Source organism: Panthera onca, chromosome A3 (genome assembly GCF_046562875.1).
Source record: "Panthera onca isolate mPanOnc1 chromosome A3, mPanOnc1 haplotype 2, whole genome shotgun sequence".
Classification (NCBI taxonomy): Eukaryota; Metazoa; Chordata; class Mammalia; order Carnivora; family Felidae; genus Panthera; species Panthera onca.
Window position 1 is genome coordinate 36192987 of NC_138341.1, and position 18429 is coordinate 36211415.

Consider the following 18429-nt stretch of genomic DNA (forward strand, 5'->3'; position numbering starts at 1 on the left):
TGCTCTGAAAATCACCGTGTCACCATTTTTATTTAAATCACTATCCAGTATTCACATTGCTATGACTATATAAATATTATTCCCAGCTGTGCCCCATAGTGCACTGTGTTTAATTTCCTTTCTTTTATAACTTTTTATCATTTTATCAGTTTCTCCTTTGTTCATTTGCTTAGTTTTCTATAAACTCATCAGTCACTGACACCACAGTTTGGTATAGAATGGTTACACTCCTCTCAACTTAGTAAAACCTGTAAGGTAATTGGCAATTCCACTCCCCCAGCCCCTGTGGACAATCTCTCCTGGAGACCTCCGTCTGAGGCTTCTGTCTGGACTGGCTTTCTGTGTCTCTTCAGTATTATCTTAGGAATTGCCTTTGAATCTCCTCTGTCTTCCCAGGCTTTCTCTTTCTTAGTTACCCTTTGTAGAGTATGGCCACAAATTCCTTAATGCTACTCCCACTGAGAAGTGTGGTTGTGTCCCCTCCCCTTGAATCTGGGTGGCTTTGTGACTGCTTTGGCCCACAGAATATGGCTGAAGTGACAGCATGCTAGTTGCCAGGCTCAGGTCTGAAGAGACTGACACCTTTCACTTCCTGTCTTTTGAGGTCCTGAGCGTCCATGTAAAATGGTCTGCTAGCCTGTGGCTGGTCCATGGAGAGAGGCTGCAGGAAGAGAGGTGAAGAGTTGCTAACCATTCCCAACGGCTCCAGCTCTCAGCTGTTGAAGTCATCTGAGCTGGGGCTCCAGACACTGTGAAGCAGAGACAAGCCATCCCTACTTGTTCCCGTGTGTCCAAATTCCCGATAGGAAGCAGAGAGATAGAAGAATACTGATGCCTTGCTCTTTTAAGCCGCTAAGTTTTGGGGTACATTGTTACACAGCTATGGAGAACCAGAACAGTCTTTCATCTAATAGCTTCCTGAGAAAGAATATAAGAGAAGTCACTTTTGGAGATTTTTGAGATGTTTATGTCTGAAGATGTTCACCATCCAATTGACTGAATGTTCTTCTGGGTATAGAATTCTAGGCTGGAAATAAAATTTCCCCCCGATTTTTAAAGGCTTCATGCCATTGCTTTTGGCTATGTATCCAGCATTGCTATGAACAGATATTACCTCTTCTGCACCCTGACCTTTTATAAATGGCTTCTTTTTCTTCCTTTTGGAAGCCACAGCATTATGAGCATTCTTCTTTAGCACTGGGTGTTGCATCATTTACAGAGTGATCTGATGTGGGTGTCTTTTGCTTTCAGTGTGTCGGGCATGTAATGGGGTCTTTAATCTGGAAACTCACACTCTTCAGTTATTTGGACTATTATCTGGAACTCCTTTTGTTTAGATGTTGAAACCCCTGACCTTGTCCTTTGATTTTCTTATCCTTTCTTCCTTATTTTCCATCTAATTCTTTATTTTTTTGTTCTACTTCCTGGGAGATTTTCTCTACTTATCTTCCAACTCTTCCTGAGTTAAAAATATCTTCTGTCATATATATTTTTTAATGTTTATTTATTTTTGAGAGAGAGAGAGAGAGCGAGCATGGGAGGAACAGAGAGAGGGAGACACAGAATCTGAAGCAGGCTTCAGGCTGTCAACCTGTCAGCCTGTCAGCTGTCAGCACAAACGTGGAGCTTGAACTCATGAACCGTGAGATCATGACCTGAGCCAAAGTCGGATGCTTAAATGACTGAGCCTACCAGGCGCCCCTCTTTGTTCCTTTTTGTAATAACACCTGTTGTTGTCTTCTGATTTCAAAATCTCTTACATTTTTAGATGTTCCTTTCTATTCCTCTGCTTTGTCTCTGTTTCCTTTGGTTTTCTTTTTTTCCATTTGTACCTTTGACCTCTGATTTTTGTGTGTGAAGCTTTCCTTAAATGTCTAGTCCATCTTGGCTGTTTGCTCACAATAGGAGCAAAATAAAAAGTACAAGTAAAGTTCTGATTGTAAACAGGCAGGGTTGCTGGCCACAGGCTTTCCTGATCACAGAGTAGCCTCTTTCAGTGACAGATCAGTATTACGTTTTGTCTTGGACAGAGTTCCTTTCTCCAGAAAGGACTCTTTTAGTTTTCTGAGGAATGGTGGGTAGAGGATGAAGGACAGACAGGTCATAATCCTGGCTGCCTAAAGTGACCGTGAGCAGGGCTCCTCCCTACGTGACTTTAGGCTAACTAGAAAATGCTCCTCTCCTAAGACATTTGACTTCTGTTTGCTGGAGAATGCGTGTTAACTCTGATTTTGTTAGAACAAGTCACTTTATAGCCATCTGGTGGGAAGTTGTCAAAGCTGCCCGTGATGTACAGGCCATTCCTGATGTTTGGTTATGTCCTCAATGTTGGTAAGTGGGGCCTCTGGCTGAGGGGTCTCACCCTGGCCCCACTGTTCTCAGTGTGCGTCTTCTCTGTTGCTCTCTCACGTCTCCTTCTCCTGACAGTGAACCTTCAGGCTGTGATGAGCTGGGGGAGGGGACTTGGAGCTGTCAGAGGTGCCTGGGGCCTCCAATCCCCAAGCCTTAGTGGAGTTCAGTTGTACCAGCTGGTTGACTTCCCGGCCCCATAAACTTGGCATTCTCTGTTCTGCGATGTCTGCTCCCCATTCACCTGCCTGGTCACTTTTTGGCTGCCAATATGTTGTTGCTATCCTTTGTCTGCTGTCAGTTTCTCTTCAGTTCTTGGTTGGCCCATGTGGGTAGTCACTCCTGTTTCGGGTGCAGAGACGGAAACACAGCTCACATTGGCTTCAGGCACAGAGGCTGGAATTCAAGTGCATGGGTGGTGCTGTCAGGAGCCCAAGCATTGGGCTCTGGTTGCCTGTCAGTCTCTTCGTAACGATGGCTTTATGGAGCACGTGCAAACCTCTGTTTGTTCTGAAACTGTCTGTGGGCTTACTAAGGGCGCTGCAGACTCCTTGGTCCCTGAGTGCTCTCCTCACCTCCTCCTTGGCTGCCATGGGAGAGTATTGACTCAACCTCTTCTTGACCCTTGAAGGATCTCAGGCCTTGAAGTCTGGGTTGTAATTAGCCCCCAAGGGAATTTCCATGTCCATCTTTCCAGTTCCCATTTACTTGCTTTTTTAAAAAATTTTTTTTCTGTTTTTATTTTATTTTTGAGAGAGAGAGCGTGCGCAGAAGGGGGGAGAGGCGGAGAGAGAGGGAGACACAGAATCCAAAGCAGGCTCCAGGCTCTGAGCTGTCAGCACAGAGCCCAACATGGGGCTCGGACTCGTGAACTGCGAGATCATGACCTGAGCCAAAGTCAGATGCTTAACTGGCTGAGCCACCCGGGGGGGGGGGGGGGGTCCTGGTTCCCATTTACTTGTAAATGGACAGGTAGGTGGATAGGTGGCTCTCAAGGTTCAGCAGAGGACCCTGGCTCCTCTGCATGTTGCTTAACCCACTGAGGGTGATTCCTACATAGCTGTCGAACGGGTTGTTGTTGAAGACGAGGGGTTTCCACTTTGGCCCCTGCAGACCATGTGTACCATAACGTTCAACCAAAAGCGTCCTTTGTGTGACCAACAGTGTCACCACAGCTGGAAACACAAAGCCCAGCAAGCTAGCAGACTCCACCATTCCATGGGCAGGGCACAGCCCTAGGAGGGCGTCAAGGCCTGCTTATGCCTGTCGACCACAGATCTAGCCATCCTCCAATACACTTAGTTAAGTGGTGCTGCCCGCCCATTTCTGTTTCCTCAACCAACCCCTCTTGTGTCACGTCAGCCTCAGCACCTCTTATTCGCACCCCCCAAAATAATCCTCTTTGTTTGAGATTTCAAGTCTCCTTTCTAAGCCAGATGCCGTCCTGGAGGCTGGGATCACAATGATAGCCTGGAGCTATGAGAGCCACCCCTCGGGCTGAGCTGGTGTGGCACCCTCGGAGTCCTGGTGGGCAAGGTCGAGCCAGCAGCAGTCTCTGGCACGCATACCTTTACCTAGTGAGGGAGCATGTCTGAGTTTGTTGAAAGTTCCTATCTTTTGTCTTGGGTGATTGTACCTGTTCCTGTCTTCCGCTCATTTGGTCATATATCTCCTTTCACTTCCTTCCTGCTCCCTTCCGACCCTTTCCTCCTTACGTCCCCTTCCTGCTCCCTCCCTCCTGGGGACTTCCTCTCTCAGCCCACACACACCCCACTTCTCAGCGGATCCTGCAGAGAGACCCGCTTCTTGCTCCCCTGCCTTCTCACTGCCCCGGCAGCCCGTCCTGACAGAACCAAGGAAAGGTAAATGCTAAACCGAAAGCTTCCTACCGCAGAAAACAACCCTGCCGTCCCTGGGGAGACAGGAACGGCTCTCTGGCCACCGGAGGTCTTAATGATAATGTGTGAAAGCTCTCTCAGTGTCACACTGTTTGGGGACCCTCCTTCTCCTCCGGTGTCTTCCAGTCTAGAGGCTGAGCTCCTTGAGGGTAGGAACAGGCCGGATCCGTTTTGAGTGCCCCGTGTTTGGTGTGGTGCAGACGCTTACCGAAAGCGCGGGAAGGAAGACCGAAAGGAAGGATGGAGAGGAGGCATCTCTTCACCCGCAGTTACTGGCCGGCAGGCCTAGGATGCGGGAATGTGGATTGGCAATGCCTCCCGGGATTCCCATCACATTTCTGTCTCTGGCCGGGAGGATCTTTTCTCCCGCCTGCCTCCTTTCTCTCTCTCTCTCCCTGCCTTCTTTCTGCTACTTTCGTGGAGTTTGCCACTGAGCAAGTGTACTTCTCTGTGGTTGAGCGAACCCCACAGCTACAATTAAACCGCAGTGCTTCGAAAACCCTTCCCGTAGCGTTTTCTGTCACCCTTGTTGGTTCAGGGCCTTAGTCTTTGACACTTACCACAGGATGATTTAACGGTTTCTGTTTCCATTCAGGGTCAGGTCATCCAGGCTGTGCGAGGGCTCCCGGGGGTGGGTGGAGGCTCTGGAAGGTGGAAGGTCAAGTTGTGAGGCAGCTGTGGCACTTACTGGAAGACTGAGGGTTTCTCTTCTCGCTGCTTCTGGGGGTCTGTTCTTCACCGCTGCCTTTCATTTGTGCGAAGGCCTGGCAGTGGGTCCCGCCTCATTTCTTAAGGGAGACGGAGCGTTTTGATTTTTGCCATTTTCAACGAGAAGAGAGTGACCGAGGGAGTTTAACCTGGGCCAAGCTGGAGATGTCTCCCGAAGCAAAATGATAAAAGGGACCAGGACAAAAGAACAGGCTAGCGAAGCAGAGGCACCAGAGTTGATTTCCAAGTTCTTGTCAGTATTCACTCCAGAACGTGGGTGCCGCCCGGATAAGGCTCGGCACCAAGGATATTTCTTGTCAGGAGGGCATTCACATTTGGTATCTGAAAATGTGCTTTCCATTGCCCTAGAGCTGATTTTTGATTTAGATTTTGAGAGGAAAAAAATAACACACAACTGGTTTTTTAAAGTGGTTTTCGGTTTGTTGGGTTTTTACAAGGTTTTTCAAAAAATGCACCAAGATCTGTTTTGTTGTTGTTATTGTCGCCTTGTTTCTTGTCTCTTTTCAAAATGGACTTAATTTTGGAATAATTTTCAATTTTTAGAAAAATTGTGAAGAAAATAGAGTTCCCGTATACCCCTCATTAAGTTTCCACTGTTGTCAACATCTGACACAACCACGGTATGTTTGTCAAAATGAAGAAAGCAGCTCTGGTTCATTACTATTACCTAAATTCTAGACTGCATTAGAATTTTCTCACTTTTTCCACCAGTGTCTTACTTCCGTTCCAGGCTCCCATCCAAGATGCCACATTACGTTTTGTGGTCATGTCTCTTTAACGTCCTCTGACCTGTGACAGATCCTCACTCTTCCCGTGCTTTTCTTGACCTCGACACTTTTGAAAAGCTTTGGTTGTGTATTGTGTTGAATGCCCTCAGTTTGGTCTGTCTGATGTTTTTCTCATGTCTAGATGGAGGTTATGGGCTTTTGGGAAGAGTATGAGGGCGAGTACCCTTCTCGTCAGTCATAACAGGGGGTACATGCTATCAACATCAGTGGCGATGTTAACCTTGAAACCCCGGGCGGGGTAGTGTTTATCAGATCTTTTCATTGTAAAATGACAGTTCCCCTCTGCAAGCAGGTCGTTAAGCGCAGCCGACGCTCATGGGACAGTAGTAATGGTGTGGAGACAGGTGAAGCCCCACCTGCTAGAGGGGGAGGTAGCTACACAAATTATTTCAGGCTATTCATCTCTTTTCCCTATGTATTTATTTATTTTAACTATTTGTATCACTATGGACTCCTGCAGATTTATTTTATGACTGTGTTACAGTCCAGTAGGACGTCATTCATTTTGCTGTCCTCGTCGTTCCAGCGTTGACCCCAGGGGGCTCTTTCAGTCGTCTCCTGTGTCCCCTTGACACGCCTCCAGCCTTGGGGGACTTTTTTTTGAAGGACTTCTTTACTTTCTAATACCGCAAGATGTTCCGGGCTCATCTTGTATTTTCTCTGCCCGTTTCTCCAGTGAGCCCATGTTCCTTTTATTTGAGAATAGTTTTTAGAAACCAAGATCTGTCCTTGAAGGTCTCATTTTTACATAAGGAAATGATGCCCTACCATAATTCCCCTTTCTGGTCATCTACTTTCTTCCAGTTTTATATTTAAAAAATTTAAACATATAACGGAATTGAAAGACTTTAACACTGAGTTCCATATACTCACCACCTAGATCCTACCATGAACATATTATTGTATTTGCTATATTACATGTTTGTTCATTTACACCTCCCTCTATCCACCATGATTCACTCTTGGGATGCATTTCAAAGTCCCCCCTCCCCCCAGATAATTCAGTGTGCATATCATGAACGAGACTTCAAAATGTGTTCAGGTGTTTGTTTTGTCGTGTTTTGCTTAAAATGCAATGCAATGCAAAAATCTTAAATGTCCACTCGCAGAGTTTTGACACCTGCATACGCCTATGTAACTCAAACCTCTTATCAAAATATTGAACGTTACTATCACCCCAGAAAGTTCCCTCATGCCCTTTCCGCTCAATCCTTGCTTTTATCTTCCCAGAGGTAACCACTGTTGTGGATCCCCCGCCCCTACTATGTTTTAATTTTGTCTGTTTTAGAGTTTAATGCAAGTGGAGTCGCACGATCTGTTCACTCAGCATATCTTTGGTGGTATATTAATTCAACGTAATCCTGTGCAGCAGTGAAAATGAATGAGCCACAGCTGCGGTAGATTCCAAAGATAAATCTCACTAGCCATGTGGAGCAAAAGAAATGAGACACAAAAGAATACATAGAGTCTAATCTCATTTCTGTAATATTCAGAAGCAGTCAAAAATAATTGATGGAGTTACAGGTCAAGAGCGCAGCCAGCAGTGGGCAGGAGAGAGGGAGTAATGATTGAGAGGAGATTCTGTGTGCTGGTGACATAGTGTGATTTTCTTTGACGCGGATGAGGATCATATAGGTGCGTTTTCTTTGCGATAATTGATTAGGCTATCATTTTATGACTCATGTCTTATTCTTGGTGTATTACATATTGTTAAAGTGTTTTAAAAATAAGATATTAGTTCCTGCCCGTCAGTTGTGTGTATGTGTGTGTGTGTATGACAATGCCATGTGTATTATTTATCTATTGATATGTCACACATGACCTCAAAACTTAGCATCATAAAAGGTAATATGTATTATCTCACCCGGTTCCTGTGGGTGGGGATTTCAGAGCGTCTTAGCTGGGTGGCTCTGGGTCTGTCATGAGGTTGCACGTAGGACTTCAAGTCTGAAGTCCTATGAAGGTTTGACTGGGGCTGGAAGATCCACTCTCAAGATGGTCCACCCACATGACTGTTGGCAGGAGGCCTCAATTTCTCCCCGTGTGGGACTCTCCATGAAGCGACTTGAGTGTCCTCACATCATGGCAGCTGGCTTCCTGCAGAACAAGTGATTCGAGAGAGCTCAGCATAATGTTTTCTAGGTTAATACACGTCATGCATGTGTATCAGTAGTATATTCCTTTTTATTGCTAAGCAGTATCCCATTCCATGGGATCACAGTTTATATAATAAATCACAGTTTATAATAAATCACAGTTTGTTTCTCTGTTCTCTTAGTGATGGATACCTGGGCTGTTTCCAGTTTGGGGCTGTTATGAATAAAGCCGATTTGAACGTTCTTCTACAAGAATTTTGTGAGCATTTTGTTTCTTTTGGGTAAATATCCAGGAGTGTAATTGTTAAGCCATAGGGTAGATACATGTTTAATTTTATGAGAAGTTAACAGGGCTTTTCCCAAAAGGATTGTATCATTATATATCTTCACAACAAAGTATGAGTTCAGTGGCCCCGCATCCTTGTTAGCATTTTATTTTGCTTTATTATTATTTTTTTCTAGCCATTCAGACGGATGTATAGTGGTATCTCATTATGGTTTTAATTTCCATTTCCGTGGTGGCCAGTGTTGTTGAGCACTTTCTTGTGTGCTTATTGGCCATTTGTATATCTTCTTTTATAATTTGTCCATCTTCTTTTATAATTTTTCTTTTTTTTTCTTAAAAAAATTTTTTTAACGTTTATTTATTTTTGAGAGAAAGAGACAGAGCCTGATGGGGAGAGGGACAGAGAGGGAGAGGGAGGCACAGAATCGGAAGCAGGCTCCAGGCTCTGAGCTGTCAGCACAGAGTCCGACGCGGGGCTCGAACTCACAAACCGTGAGATCATGACCTGGGCTGAAGTCAGGCGCTCAACCAACTGAGCCACCCAGGCGCCCCCATAATTTTTCTTTTTTAAAAGAATGTTTATTTATTTATTTTGAGAGAGAAAGAGCATGAGCAGAGGAAGGGCAGAGAGAGAGAGGGAGAGAGAGAATCCCAAGCAGGTTCCACGCTTTCAGTGCAGAGCCCGACCTGGGGCTCCGTCCCACGAACCGTGAGATCATGACCTGAGCCCAAACCAAGAGTTGGATGCTTAACCAACTAAGCCACCCCGGCATCCCTCCTTTAATTAAAAAAAAATATTTATTTTTGAGAGAGAAAGAGAGAAAGAGAGAGAGAACACAAGTGGGGGCGGGGCAGAGAGAGAAGGGAACAGAGAATCCGAAGTGGGCTCCTCACTGACAGCAGCGAGCCCGATGTGGGGCTCACACCCACAAACCCCTCAAGGTCACAACCTGAGTCGAAGTCAGGTGTTCAACCGACTGAGCCACCCAGGCACCCCCCCCCCTCCCGACCCGTTTCTCCTCTAGAGTCAGATTCTCCCTGTAACTCTCTCCTCTGACGGCCACCGATCTATTCTTCAGCACTATAATTTGTCCTTTTGAGAATGTTATAAAATTGGAATCCTATAGTATGTGCCTTTTTTTTTTTTTCACTCGACACAATGCCTTTGAGATCCATTCAAGTTGTCACGTGTACCAGTGGTTCACTCCTTTTTTTGCTCAATACCACCTTGTACAGATGTCCCACACTTTAGTCCCCACTTGGGGGACATTTGGACTGTTTCTAGTTTGGGGCAGTCGGCAAGTGGCTGCGAACATTCATGTATAAGTGTTTGTGTAAACAACGGATTTCATTTCTCTCGGGTAAATACCTGCTATGGGATTGCTGAGTTCCATTTAACTTCGTAAGACACCGTCAGCCTCTTCCAGAGTGGCTGTACCATTTCTTATTCCCGCCACCAGCAAAGGAGAGGTCCAGATGCTCGACATCCTCCTCAACACTCGATACAGTCAGTATTATTTATTTTAGCCATTCTAATAGGTGTTTACGATTATTTATGTATTTATTTATTTACTTTGTACCTTGTAGTTTGCTCTTGATTGCACACGTGAGACTTCCTAGACAGGTATCTGACTTCTGCTGGGTGTCTAAACCCCCCGCCTCTCCGAGGGAAGATGACATTAGTACCTCGTTTCAGTTCTTGCTGGTGGCACATGCTGGGGCAGAGGGTTTCAAGCTTGTTCTTAGTAATGGCACCGTCTTCCTTCCAAGCGAAATCCTACACAGAACACCAGTAGATAAGTCAGGTGATGGTGGGACTGCTGGGGGCAGAGCTGGGCCCTCTGTGTACCCCCACAGCTGTCCTCATGGTGTCCCACAGCTCCTAATCCTGACACCCACACCATCCACCCAGGGCCTGCCAAGGCTCTTAGTTCCACAGGGCCTCTGTCCGCAGTCTGAGGCATGGAGAATAATGTTTGCCATATCCTCGTATCTTACGGATTGAAGAAGACAGAGAAATTATGTATGTTGAAATACCGCAAAATAATCCTGGTGGATGATTTATGCCCCATTGTTATACAAAGAGCATCTGAGGTGTGGCCTATGAAAATTGTTAGGTGTGGAGATTGATATTTAAAGACTGAAAGCGCACAGTTATTCATGTTGTGTAGAAATTTGGAGAGTTTCAGGGTGGGCGCTATTCTTAAAATCCCGTTTTTTTCCATTGCCGAGGTGGTTACTTTTTTTTATTGAAAAGTGTTAGGAATCTAGGTATTTTTATTAAGATAGTCAGATGCTCAAGGTTTCAGGCAGTTTCCAAGACTTCTTCATCCTGCTTTAATTTCTTTCTTGCCTAAATGCCTCGTGGTGGCAGTTCAAATGAAGAGCAATCGCCATCTAGTGGTCATTTTAAGTGCACAATTAAAAAAATTAATACACATTTAGAGAAACCTTTTATCTTTGCCTCCTTCCCCCCCCCCCGTTTTTTTTGTTTTGTTTTGTTTTGTTTTGTTTTGTTTTGTTTTGTTTTTTGAGAGAAAGGGAGCACAGGGGAGGGGCAGAGAGAGAGAGAGAGAGAGAGGGCGAGAGGGGGAATCCCAAGCAAGTTCCAAACTGTCAGCATGGAGCCCACTGTGGGGCTTGAACTCACGGACCATGAGATGATGGCCTGAGCCAAAATCAAGAGTCGGACGCTCAACCAACTGAGCCACCCACGCACCCCTAAAATATTTTTTTAAATGTGTTTTTTAAAAATACATCTCAATGTGATTGAAAAGTCAGAAGACATAAAAAGGTAGAGTGCTATTTCCCATTTGCCAAGTTTCCCCCATTTCCACCCCACATACACAAATGGTCAACACTGTTAATAGTTTCTGTGTGTCCTTGAAGAGAATGACAATAGCAACAATATATATGCAAGCAAATATGTAGTCTTCTCCCCCTGCTGCTTTTTAACAGTAAAAGTAATATATTCACTTGTTTGCACCTTGCTTTTTTCATTTAAAACGTATCTTGATGGGGCGTCTGTGTGGCTCAGTCTGTTGAGCATCTGACTTCAGCTCGGGTCATCATCTTGCGTTTATGGGTTTGAGCCCCATGTCGGACTCTGTGCTGACAGCTCGGAGCCTGGAGCCCGCTTTGGATTCTGTGTCTCCCTCTCCCTCTGCCCCTCCCCTGCTCGTGCTCTGTCTCTGTCTCTGAAAAAAAAAAAAATGTTGAAAAAAAATGTTTTTTCTAAAACTTATCTTGGCAATTTCCTTATGTTGGCATGTAGAGAGATCTTTCTTTTTCTGTAACAATCTCATTATACGGATGCACTGTCCTTCACTCAATCACTCATCTTTTAGATGCTTGCAATGTTGTGCTGCTGAATTGCTGTTTCGGCCCATGTAATATTATACACATCTCTGGTAGTGCGTTTTGGGAGTGAGGGTGTGCAGGGGAATGGGGTAGACCTCTCACTGAAATGTCTAACTTGTCTCTATTGAGGAATGTTCTTTAATGTCTCTTGATCCGCATTTTTCTTTTTTGAATACAGAATTTCGTCAACTTAGGTTTTAATAGTTGGGAACTATTTAAGAGTCACCCGGTATTCTTGAGTTTATTTTATAGTTTTTAATAATTTGTCAGGTGCTTTGGCCAGTGTGTGTAGTATCTGTGCACGAACCATCCTCACTTGACCTTGCAGTATGTTTTATTTTTCTGCACAGACTGACACAAAATCATTACTAAAACTTGACTGCTATGAGATGCTTAGTGTCAGTATGAGCAGGAAGCTTAATTTTTTTTATGTTTATTTATTTTTGACAGAGAGAGAGAGAGAGACAGAGCATGAGCAGGGGAGGGGCAGAGAGAGAGGGAGACACACAATGTGAAGCAGGCTCCAGGCTCTGAGCTGTCAGCACAGAGCCTGATGCGGGGCTCGAACTCACAAACTGTGAGATCATGACCTGAGCCGAAGTCGGACGCTCAACTGACTGAGCCACCCAGGTGCCCCTGGAAGCTTAATTTAATGCGAGAATAGATGTGAATTAAGAAAAATTTTTGAGACAGAGAGAGAGAGAGAGACAGACAGAGGCAGGCAGGCAAAGGGAGAAGTTGTGGGGAAGGAGCAAAGGGAGAGGGAGAGACTCTTCAGCAGGCTCCCCACCCAGCGTGGAGCCCGACGCGGGGCTCTGTCTCACATGCTGAGATCATGACCTGAGTCGAGATCAAGAGTTCGGATGCCCCACAACGTCCGAGCCACCCAGGTGCTCCCAAAATTTTAAAATAGATGAATAACAACCATTTTATCAAAAAGTGACTGGAATGGAAATAGGAAGAAAATAGCCAATACTTCTGTTCTAGAATCTTGTCTGTGTGACCCACTTCATGGCATTCCCATAGACTTTACTGTGTGGTCTTTGTAGTTTGAAAGGTCACTTGATCCACATTTTTCTTTTCTTTTTTCTCTTCTCTTCTCTTCTCTTCTCTTCTCTTCTCTTCTCTTCTTCTCCTTTTCCGTCGTCGTCGTCGTCGTCGTCGTCGTCGTCTTCTTCTTCTTCTTCTTTTTGATTACAGAGTTTATAATGAATAAATACTGGAGTTTATTAAAAAAGAGGATCCATAGCTTATGTGATTCTATAACTTACTCCTCACATGTGTAACGAAATCCAAAGGATAAAGTTTCTGGAAGGGTAATTGCTGAGTCAAAAAGTAGGTACACTTGTAGTTTTGATAAATAATGTCTAATTGCTGTACATATAAATCGTACCGATTTATACCTCTCTCCCTGCCTCCCCTAGGCTAGCACATAAGGGCATCTGGTCTTAACCTTACCAACACAGGGTGCTACCAGACTGTCCAGATTTGTTCACATCATAGGTAAAAATGGATATTTCAGTGTAGTTAACTTTTATTGCATATGACAGCAGAGAGTTAAAAATATATTTGTGTCATTTGTGTTCCTTATTCTGTGGGCCATCTGTTCAAATACTTTGCCTACTTGTTGGTCTGTTTTTAATGAGTTATATAGGAGCCCTTTAATTAGGGAGACTGGCCCTTTGCAATGACGTCAGTAATAAATATCTTGTTGCATTTTGTCCTTTGTCTTTTGACTATTCTTACAGTGTTTTGCCATGCAAAAGTTTTTGTTATTATGTAGTCATGTGTATCAGTTTTCTTTTCTTTTTTTTAAGTTTTTATTCATTTATTTTGAGAGAGCCAGAAAGAGAGTACATGCAAGCTGGGGACGGGCAGAGAGAGAGAGAGAGGGAGAGAGAGAATCCCGATCAGGCTCCTCACTGTTAGCGTGGACCCCACTGAGGGGCTTGGTCTCACCAATCGTGAAATCATGACCTGAGCCGCAGTCAAGAGTCGTATGCTTAACTGGCTAAGCTACCTAGGCTCTTCCAGTTTGGGGGTTGCTGGAGGTAAGCTGATCTAGAATGGCCTTGGATGAGACAACCAGGCTCTTCCTCACATGTCTCTCAGTTTATACCTTGCCTCCAGATGGCAAGCTAGCCCAGGTATGTTCTTAGATTAGCTCAAGCATATTCCCATGGGATTGCACAGGAGCAAGGGAGGAAGAGAAATGGAGTAGCTCTTTTTTAAGACTTTTCTTTCTTTTTTAAAATTTTTCTTTGTTTTTGAGAGACAGAGAGAGACAGAGCACAAGTCGGGAGGGGCAGAGAGAGAATGAGACACAGAATCCAAAGCAGGCTCCAGACTCTGAGCTCTTAGCACAGAGCCCGACGTGGGGCTCGAACTCACAAACCATGAGATCAGGACCTGAGCTGAAGTCGGACGCTTAACCGACTGAGCCACCGAGGCGCCCCAAGTCTTTGCTTTTCTCAAGTCTACCAATATCTTAATGACCAAAGCAAATCATGTGGCCAAGCCCAGATTCAAGGGGTGAGGAAGTATACTCTGCCTCTTTAGGAGAACTGCAGTGTCAAAGCGCAGGGATCAGAGGAGATCTGGCAAAGGGGCCATTAAAAGAGTCAATCGAACACGTGTATCACCTGTACATAGTTTTATCTGTTTCTTTCAAATTTTAATTTCTCGAATTTCTTTCCTTTGTCAAATTGCATTGGCTAATACTGCGGGAGTAATGTTTAACAACCTCTGAACGGTTTTTTTCAGAGCCCAGATTTTGGATTTATTAGTTATTACTTTTTCTGTCTTCTAACTGATTGCTTTTCTACTTTTCCTTTAATAATTTATTTTTTCTCCTTTCTTTTAGTTTAATTTTTTTTTTTTTTTCTAACTTCTTTAGTCAGCTGCTCAGCAACTGCTGGTAACACCCTACCCTGATCCCTTCACCAAACCTGTATACTCATCTCGTAGCTACTGTCAGTGTTGACTGATATCAACTCACAGCTGAACTTCCTGGGAATTGTCCTGGACTCATGGGAGTTACTGTCCCAGGAAATGCCTGAGGTTATGCTTTCTGCCCGTGATTGAATGACAGGATGGGACAAGTCCGTGGTGCCATTTATACTCCAGCCTGTCCCATCGAATCAGGCTAAGGCTGGACTTCTGCCGAGCCCACAGTTTTGCAAGCTCCCTGTGCTCTGTGTGCTCTGAAGGTCTGTCCTCGCTGATGCCCATGAACCCCACTGCACACCCACACTGCCAGTCGCCAGTGGCTTGCTTCCCCCGCCTGCGTTCCTAAAGATAGTCTAATATTTGCCCAGCAACTCTAGACCCTTTTCACATCCTTCAGCTAGGGAGAATAGGCTTTTCTTGGAGTATTTTTTGTCTCTGCCTGCTGGAAATTCTGGGTTAGAAGATTCTAAAGCATCTTGTGCAGCATAGACAGGAAACAATAAGGAGACTCAGAGAATCCCCTGACATGCCATTCCTCAAGCCCTGAATGCCCTCTAGGTGGCCTGCCTTCTTTGCACCTATCAGAATCTTCCTATGTTTGTTTATTGCGTACGGTTCACGGGTTTTTTCCTTTGTAAGAGGGAGGATCTGGGAGAAAGAATGGGGCTATTTCATGCTGGCAGAACCAGAAGTCCTCCATTATGTAGAATTTCCACCAATAGACATAAATAACCCTAAGCTCATAGATGATAGTAAAATATGACAAAATAATTAGGAAGTGATGAGTTTGAGTCTTTATTGCCTTTATTTATAAATGTAATTTATTGAAGTGTAACTTCATATAAGTTAATTTTTGATAATGGCTGTGTTTAAAAACCAGTTCACAAAAATTCTTTAACATCTAACAGTTGCATCCCATGAACTGATTTAAGCTGGCTTTATTACACCACTGGTTCCACTTAACATACAGATAATATTTGGTCACAATTTTTTGACCAGACCTTTTTTCTGGTAGTGTTTTGCCTTGTTAATGGATTTGCTGCTCTTTTTCTCCACTTTTCTTATAGGATCATTGTATCAATTCTATGCTAGTATCTTTTTATTACTTGTAATTGGATTACTTGAATACAATTGGATGATTGCTGGCCTGACCTTTTCTTTTCTATTCTTTTCTTTTCTTATTTTATTTATTTAATTGTTTTTTAAAATTTACATCCAAATTAGTTAGCATATAGTGCAACAATGATTTCAGGAGTAGATTCCTTAATGCCCCTTACCCATTTAGCCCATGCCCCCTCCCACAACCCCTCCAGCAACCCTCAGTTTGTTCTCCACATTTATGAGTCTCTTCTGTTTTGTCCCCCTCCCTGTTTTTATATTATTTTTGTTTCCCTTCCCTTATGTTCATCTGTTTTGTCTCTTAAAGTCTTCATAGGAGTGAAGTCATATGATTTTTGTCTTTCTCTGACTGACTAATTTCACCTAGCATAATACCCTCCAGTTCCATCCACATAGTTGCAAATGGCAAGATTTCATTCTTTTTGATTGCCAAGTAATACTCCATTGTGTGTGTGTGTGTGTGTGTGTGTATACCACATTTTCTTTATCCATTCATCCATTGATGGACATTTGGGCTCTTTCCATACTTTGGCTATTGTTGATAGTGCTGCTATAAACATGGGGGTGCATGTGTCCCTGCGAAACAGCACACCTGTATCCCGTGGATAAATGCCTAGTAGTGCAATTGCTGGGTCGTAGGGTAGTTCTATTTTTAGTTTTTTGAGGAACCTCCATACTGTTTTCCAGAGTGGCTGCACCAGCTTGCATTGCCACCAACAATGCAAAAGAGATCCTCTTTTTCCGCATCCTCACCAACATCTGTTGTTGCCCGAGTTGTTAATGTTAGCCATTCTGATAGGTGTGAGGTGGTATCTCATTGCGGTTTTGATTTGCATTTCCCTGATGATGAGTGATGCTGAGCATTTTTTCATGTGTCGGTTGGCCATCTGGATGTCTTCTTTGGAGAAGTGTCTATTGATGTCTTTTGCCCATTTCTTCACTGGATTATTTGTTTTTTGGGTGTTGAGTTTGATAAATTCTTTATAGATTTTGGATAGTAACCCTTTATCTGATATGTCATTTGCAGATATCTTCTCCCATTCTGTCAGTTGCCTTTTAGTTTTGCTGATTGTTTCCTTCGCTGTGTAGAAGCTTTTTATTTTGATGAGGTCCCACTAGTTCATTTTTGCTGCTTTCTTTGCTTTGCTTTTATCTTTTTTTAAAGTTTATTTATTTATTTTGAGAGAGTCAGAGAGAACACGAGTAGGGGAGGGGCAGAGAGAGAGGGAGAGAGGGAGAATCCCAAGCAGGCCCCACATGGTCAGTGCGCAGAGCCCGATGTGGGGCTCAAACCCACAAAACCATGAGATCATGACCTGAGCTGAAATCAAGAGTCAGACACTTAACCAACCACCCAGGTACCCCTGGCCTGGTTATTCTAAGAGGTTTCAGGGTTGGGGAGCAGGAGAAGTTGGGATGGTGGTTCAGGGTTGTCCCTTTTCATAACATAGAACCTTTTCCCTTCCTTGCTGCCACAGAGATAGACTGCTTCTTTAAAACATGGCCTGTCCCTGTGATTCTGCACACCGCCCGGACCCTAAACCTGGCTCAGGGACCAGCGAGCCTTCTTACCTGCTAGCTCATTGCCATCCTTATCTTGCTCTTCCAGATTAAAGCTCCAGGTTAAACATCTCAGTGTGTACGTCTTACATTAGGAAGCGCATTTTTGCCAGTGTGTTTTAAGATTTGCCACCATTTGGCCCTTGTGCTGTGATATCTCTTTCTGTGGTTCTTCTTTCCACCTCCTCCTGCCCAAATCCTGCATCAATTCAGATGCATTAGCAGGTATTACCTCTATGTGAGTATCTGGAGATTTTTTCCTGACTCCTAGTTTCATTGAAAATGGAACTTTTGTTTTCTGTTCTCCTGAGGGAAAATGTTGATTGAATGCAGTAATGCGTATACTGAAATCCTCACTAGTGGTTTTCAGATCAGGTCTGCTAGCTGACTCATAAAAAGAAAAAGAGAAGATTCTTCTGTTGGGGAGTTTCTGTGTCCATCTGGCATTCTGGGGGGTGAGTGTTGGCATTTATTTTACATTCCAGAATGAATGGTGGGTCCCCTTGAATTTTTTGTTACCGCCAGCTGAATGGATGGGAGAAAGTCAAGATAATCAGATTGGTTCTTGTTTGGTCTGAGGCAATCAACCAGCAGGTATTTAGGAAATGTGAGACACTGTGCCGGTCCAGAGGGCTAGACAGTTCAAGACTTGGACCCTGTACCCATGCAGTTTGTATTTCTTGTTAGGAATGAAATTTATATAGGGATAGTATATGTATTTGGCATGCCTTTTGGGACATACATGGGAACGCTGTCTCCAGGATCTGGTCATGAAACTATAGGAAGAAAATAAGTTTAATGGGGCATAGTGTGGCCAGGCCTTGGGTTGGGTGCTGAGACTGTAAAAATGGATCTAACAGAGTTTGGGGGGGGGGGGGTAGGGTGGTAACTAAGGGTATGAATGGAGTTAATACTATTGAGCACTTACTATATATATATGCAAGCACTGGGAACTGGGATAAGCATTTGAGGTGACAATCCTCTGAGTTATGTGCAATTATCATTCCCATCTTCCAGATGGGAGGATGGAGGTACTAGGAAGCCAGGTCACTTGATGTTGGTCACACAGAGCCAAGGGTCAAACCTGAATGAGGTTTCTTCCAGGCTCAGGTTATGCTTTGCATTTAAACATTTTAGATGGAAGAGTGGAATCTCCCCCTCTGTGTCAGTTTAGGTTTGTTGAGAAGAAGCAAATGCCAGGATGGGACTAGATGAGTGGGTGACTTATGGGAGGGGCTGGGGTCTGTGAAAGATAATGTAAGGGAGCTGGAGGAGGTGGAGAGAAGCTTCAGAGT

General features: G+C 44.1%; 1 protein-coding gene across 1 annotated transcript in view; it reads left to right on the plus strand.

Annotated features, from left to right (window-relative positions):
* The first annotated feature begins 3435 nt into the window (after positions 1–3435).
* Positions 3436–18429, plus strand: part of ACOXL (acyl-CoA oxidase like) — a 338638-nt gene continuing 323644 nt past the window's right edge. The window contains 1 exon segment of the mRNA XM_078444739.2: positions 3436–4211. Within this exon segment, the coding sequence (XP_078300865.2) occupies positions 3937–4211 (275 nt within the window). The 5' untranslated portion in view covers positions 3436–3936.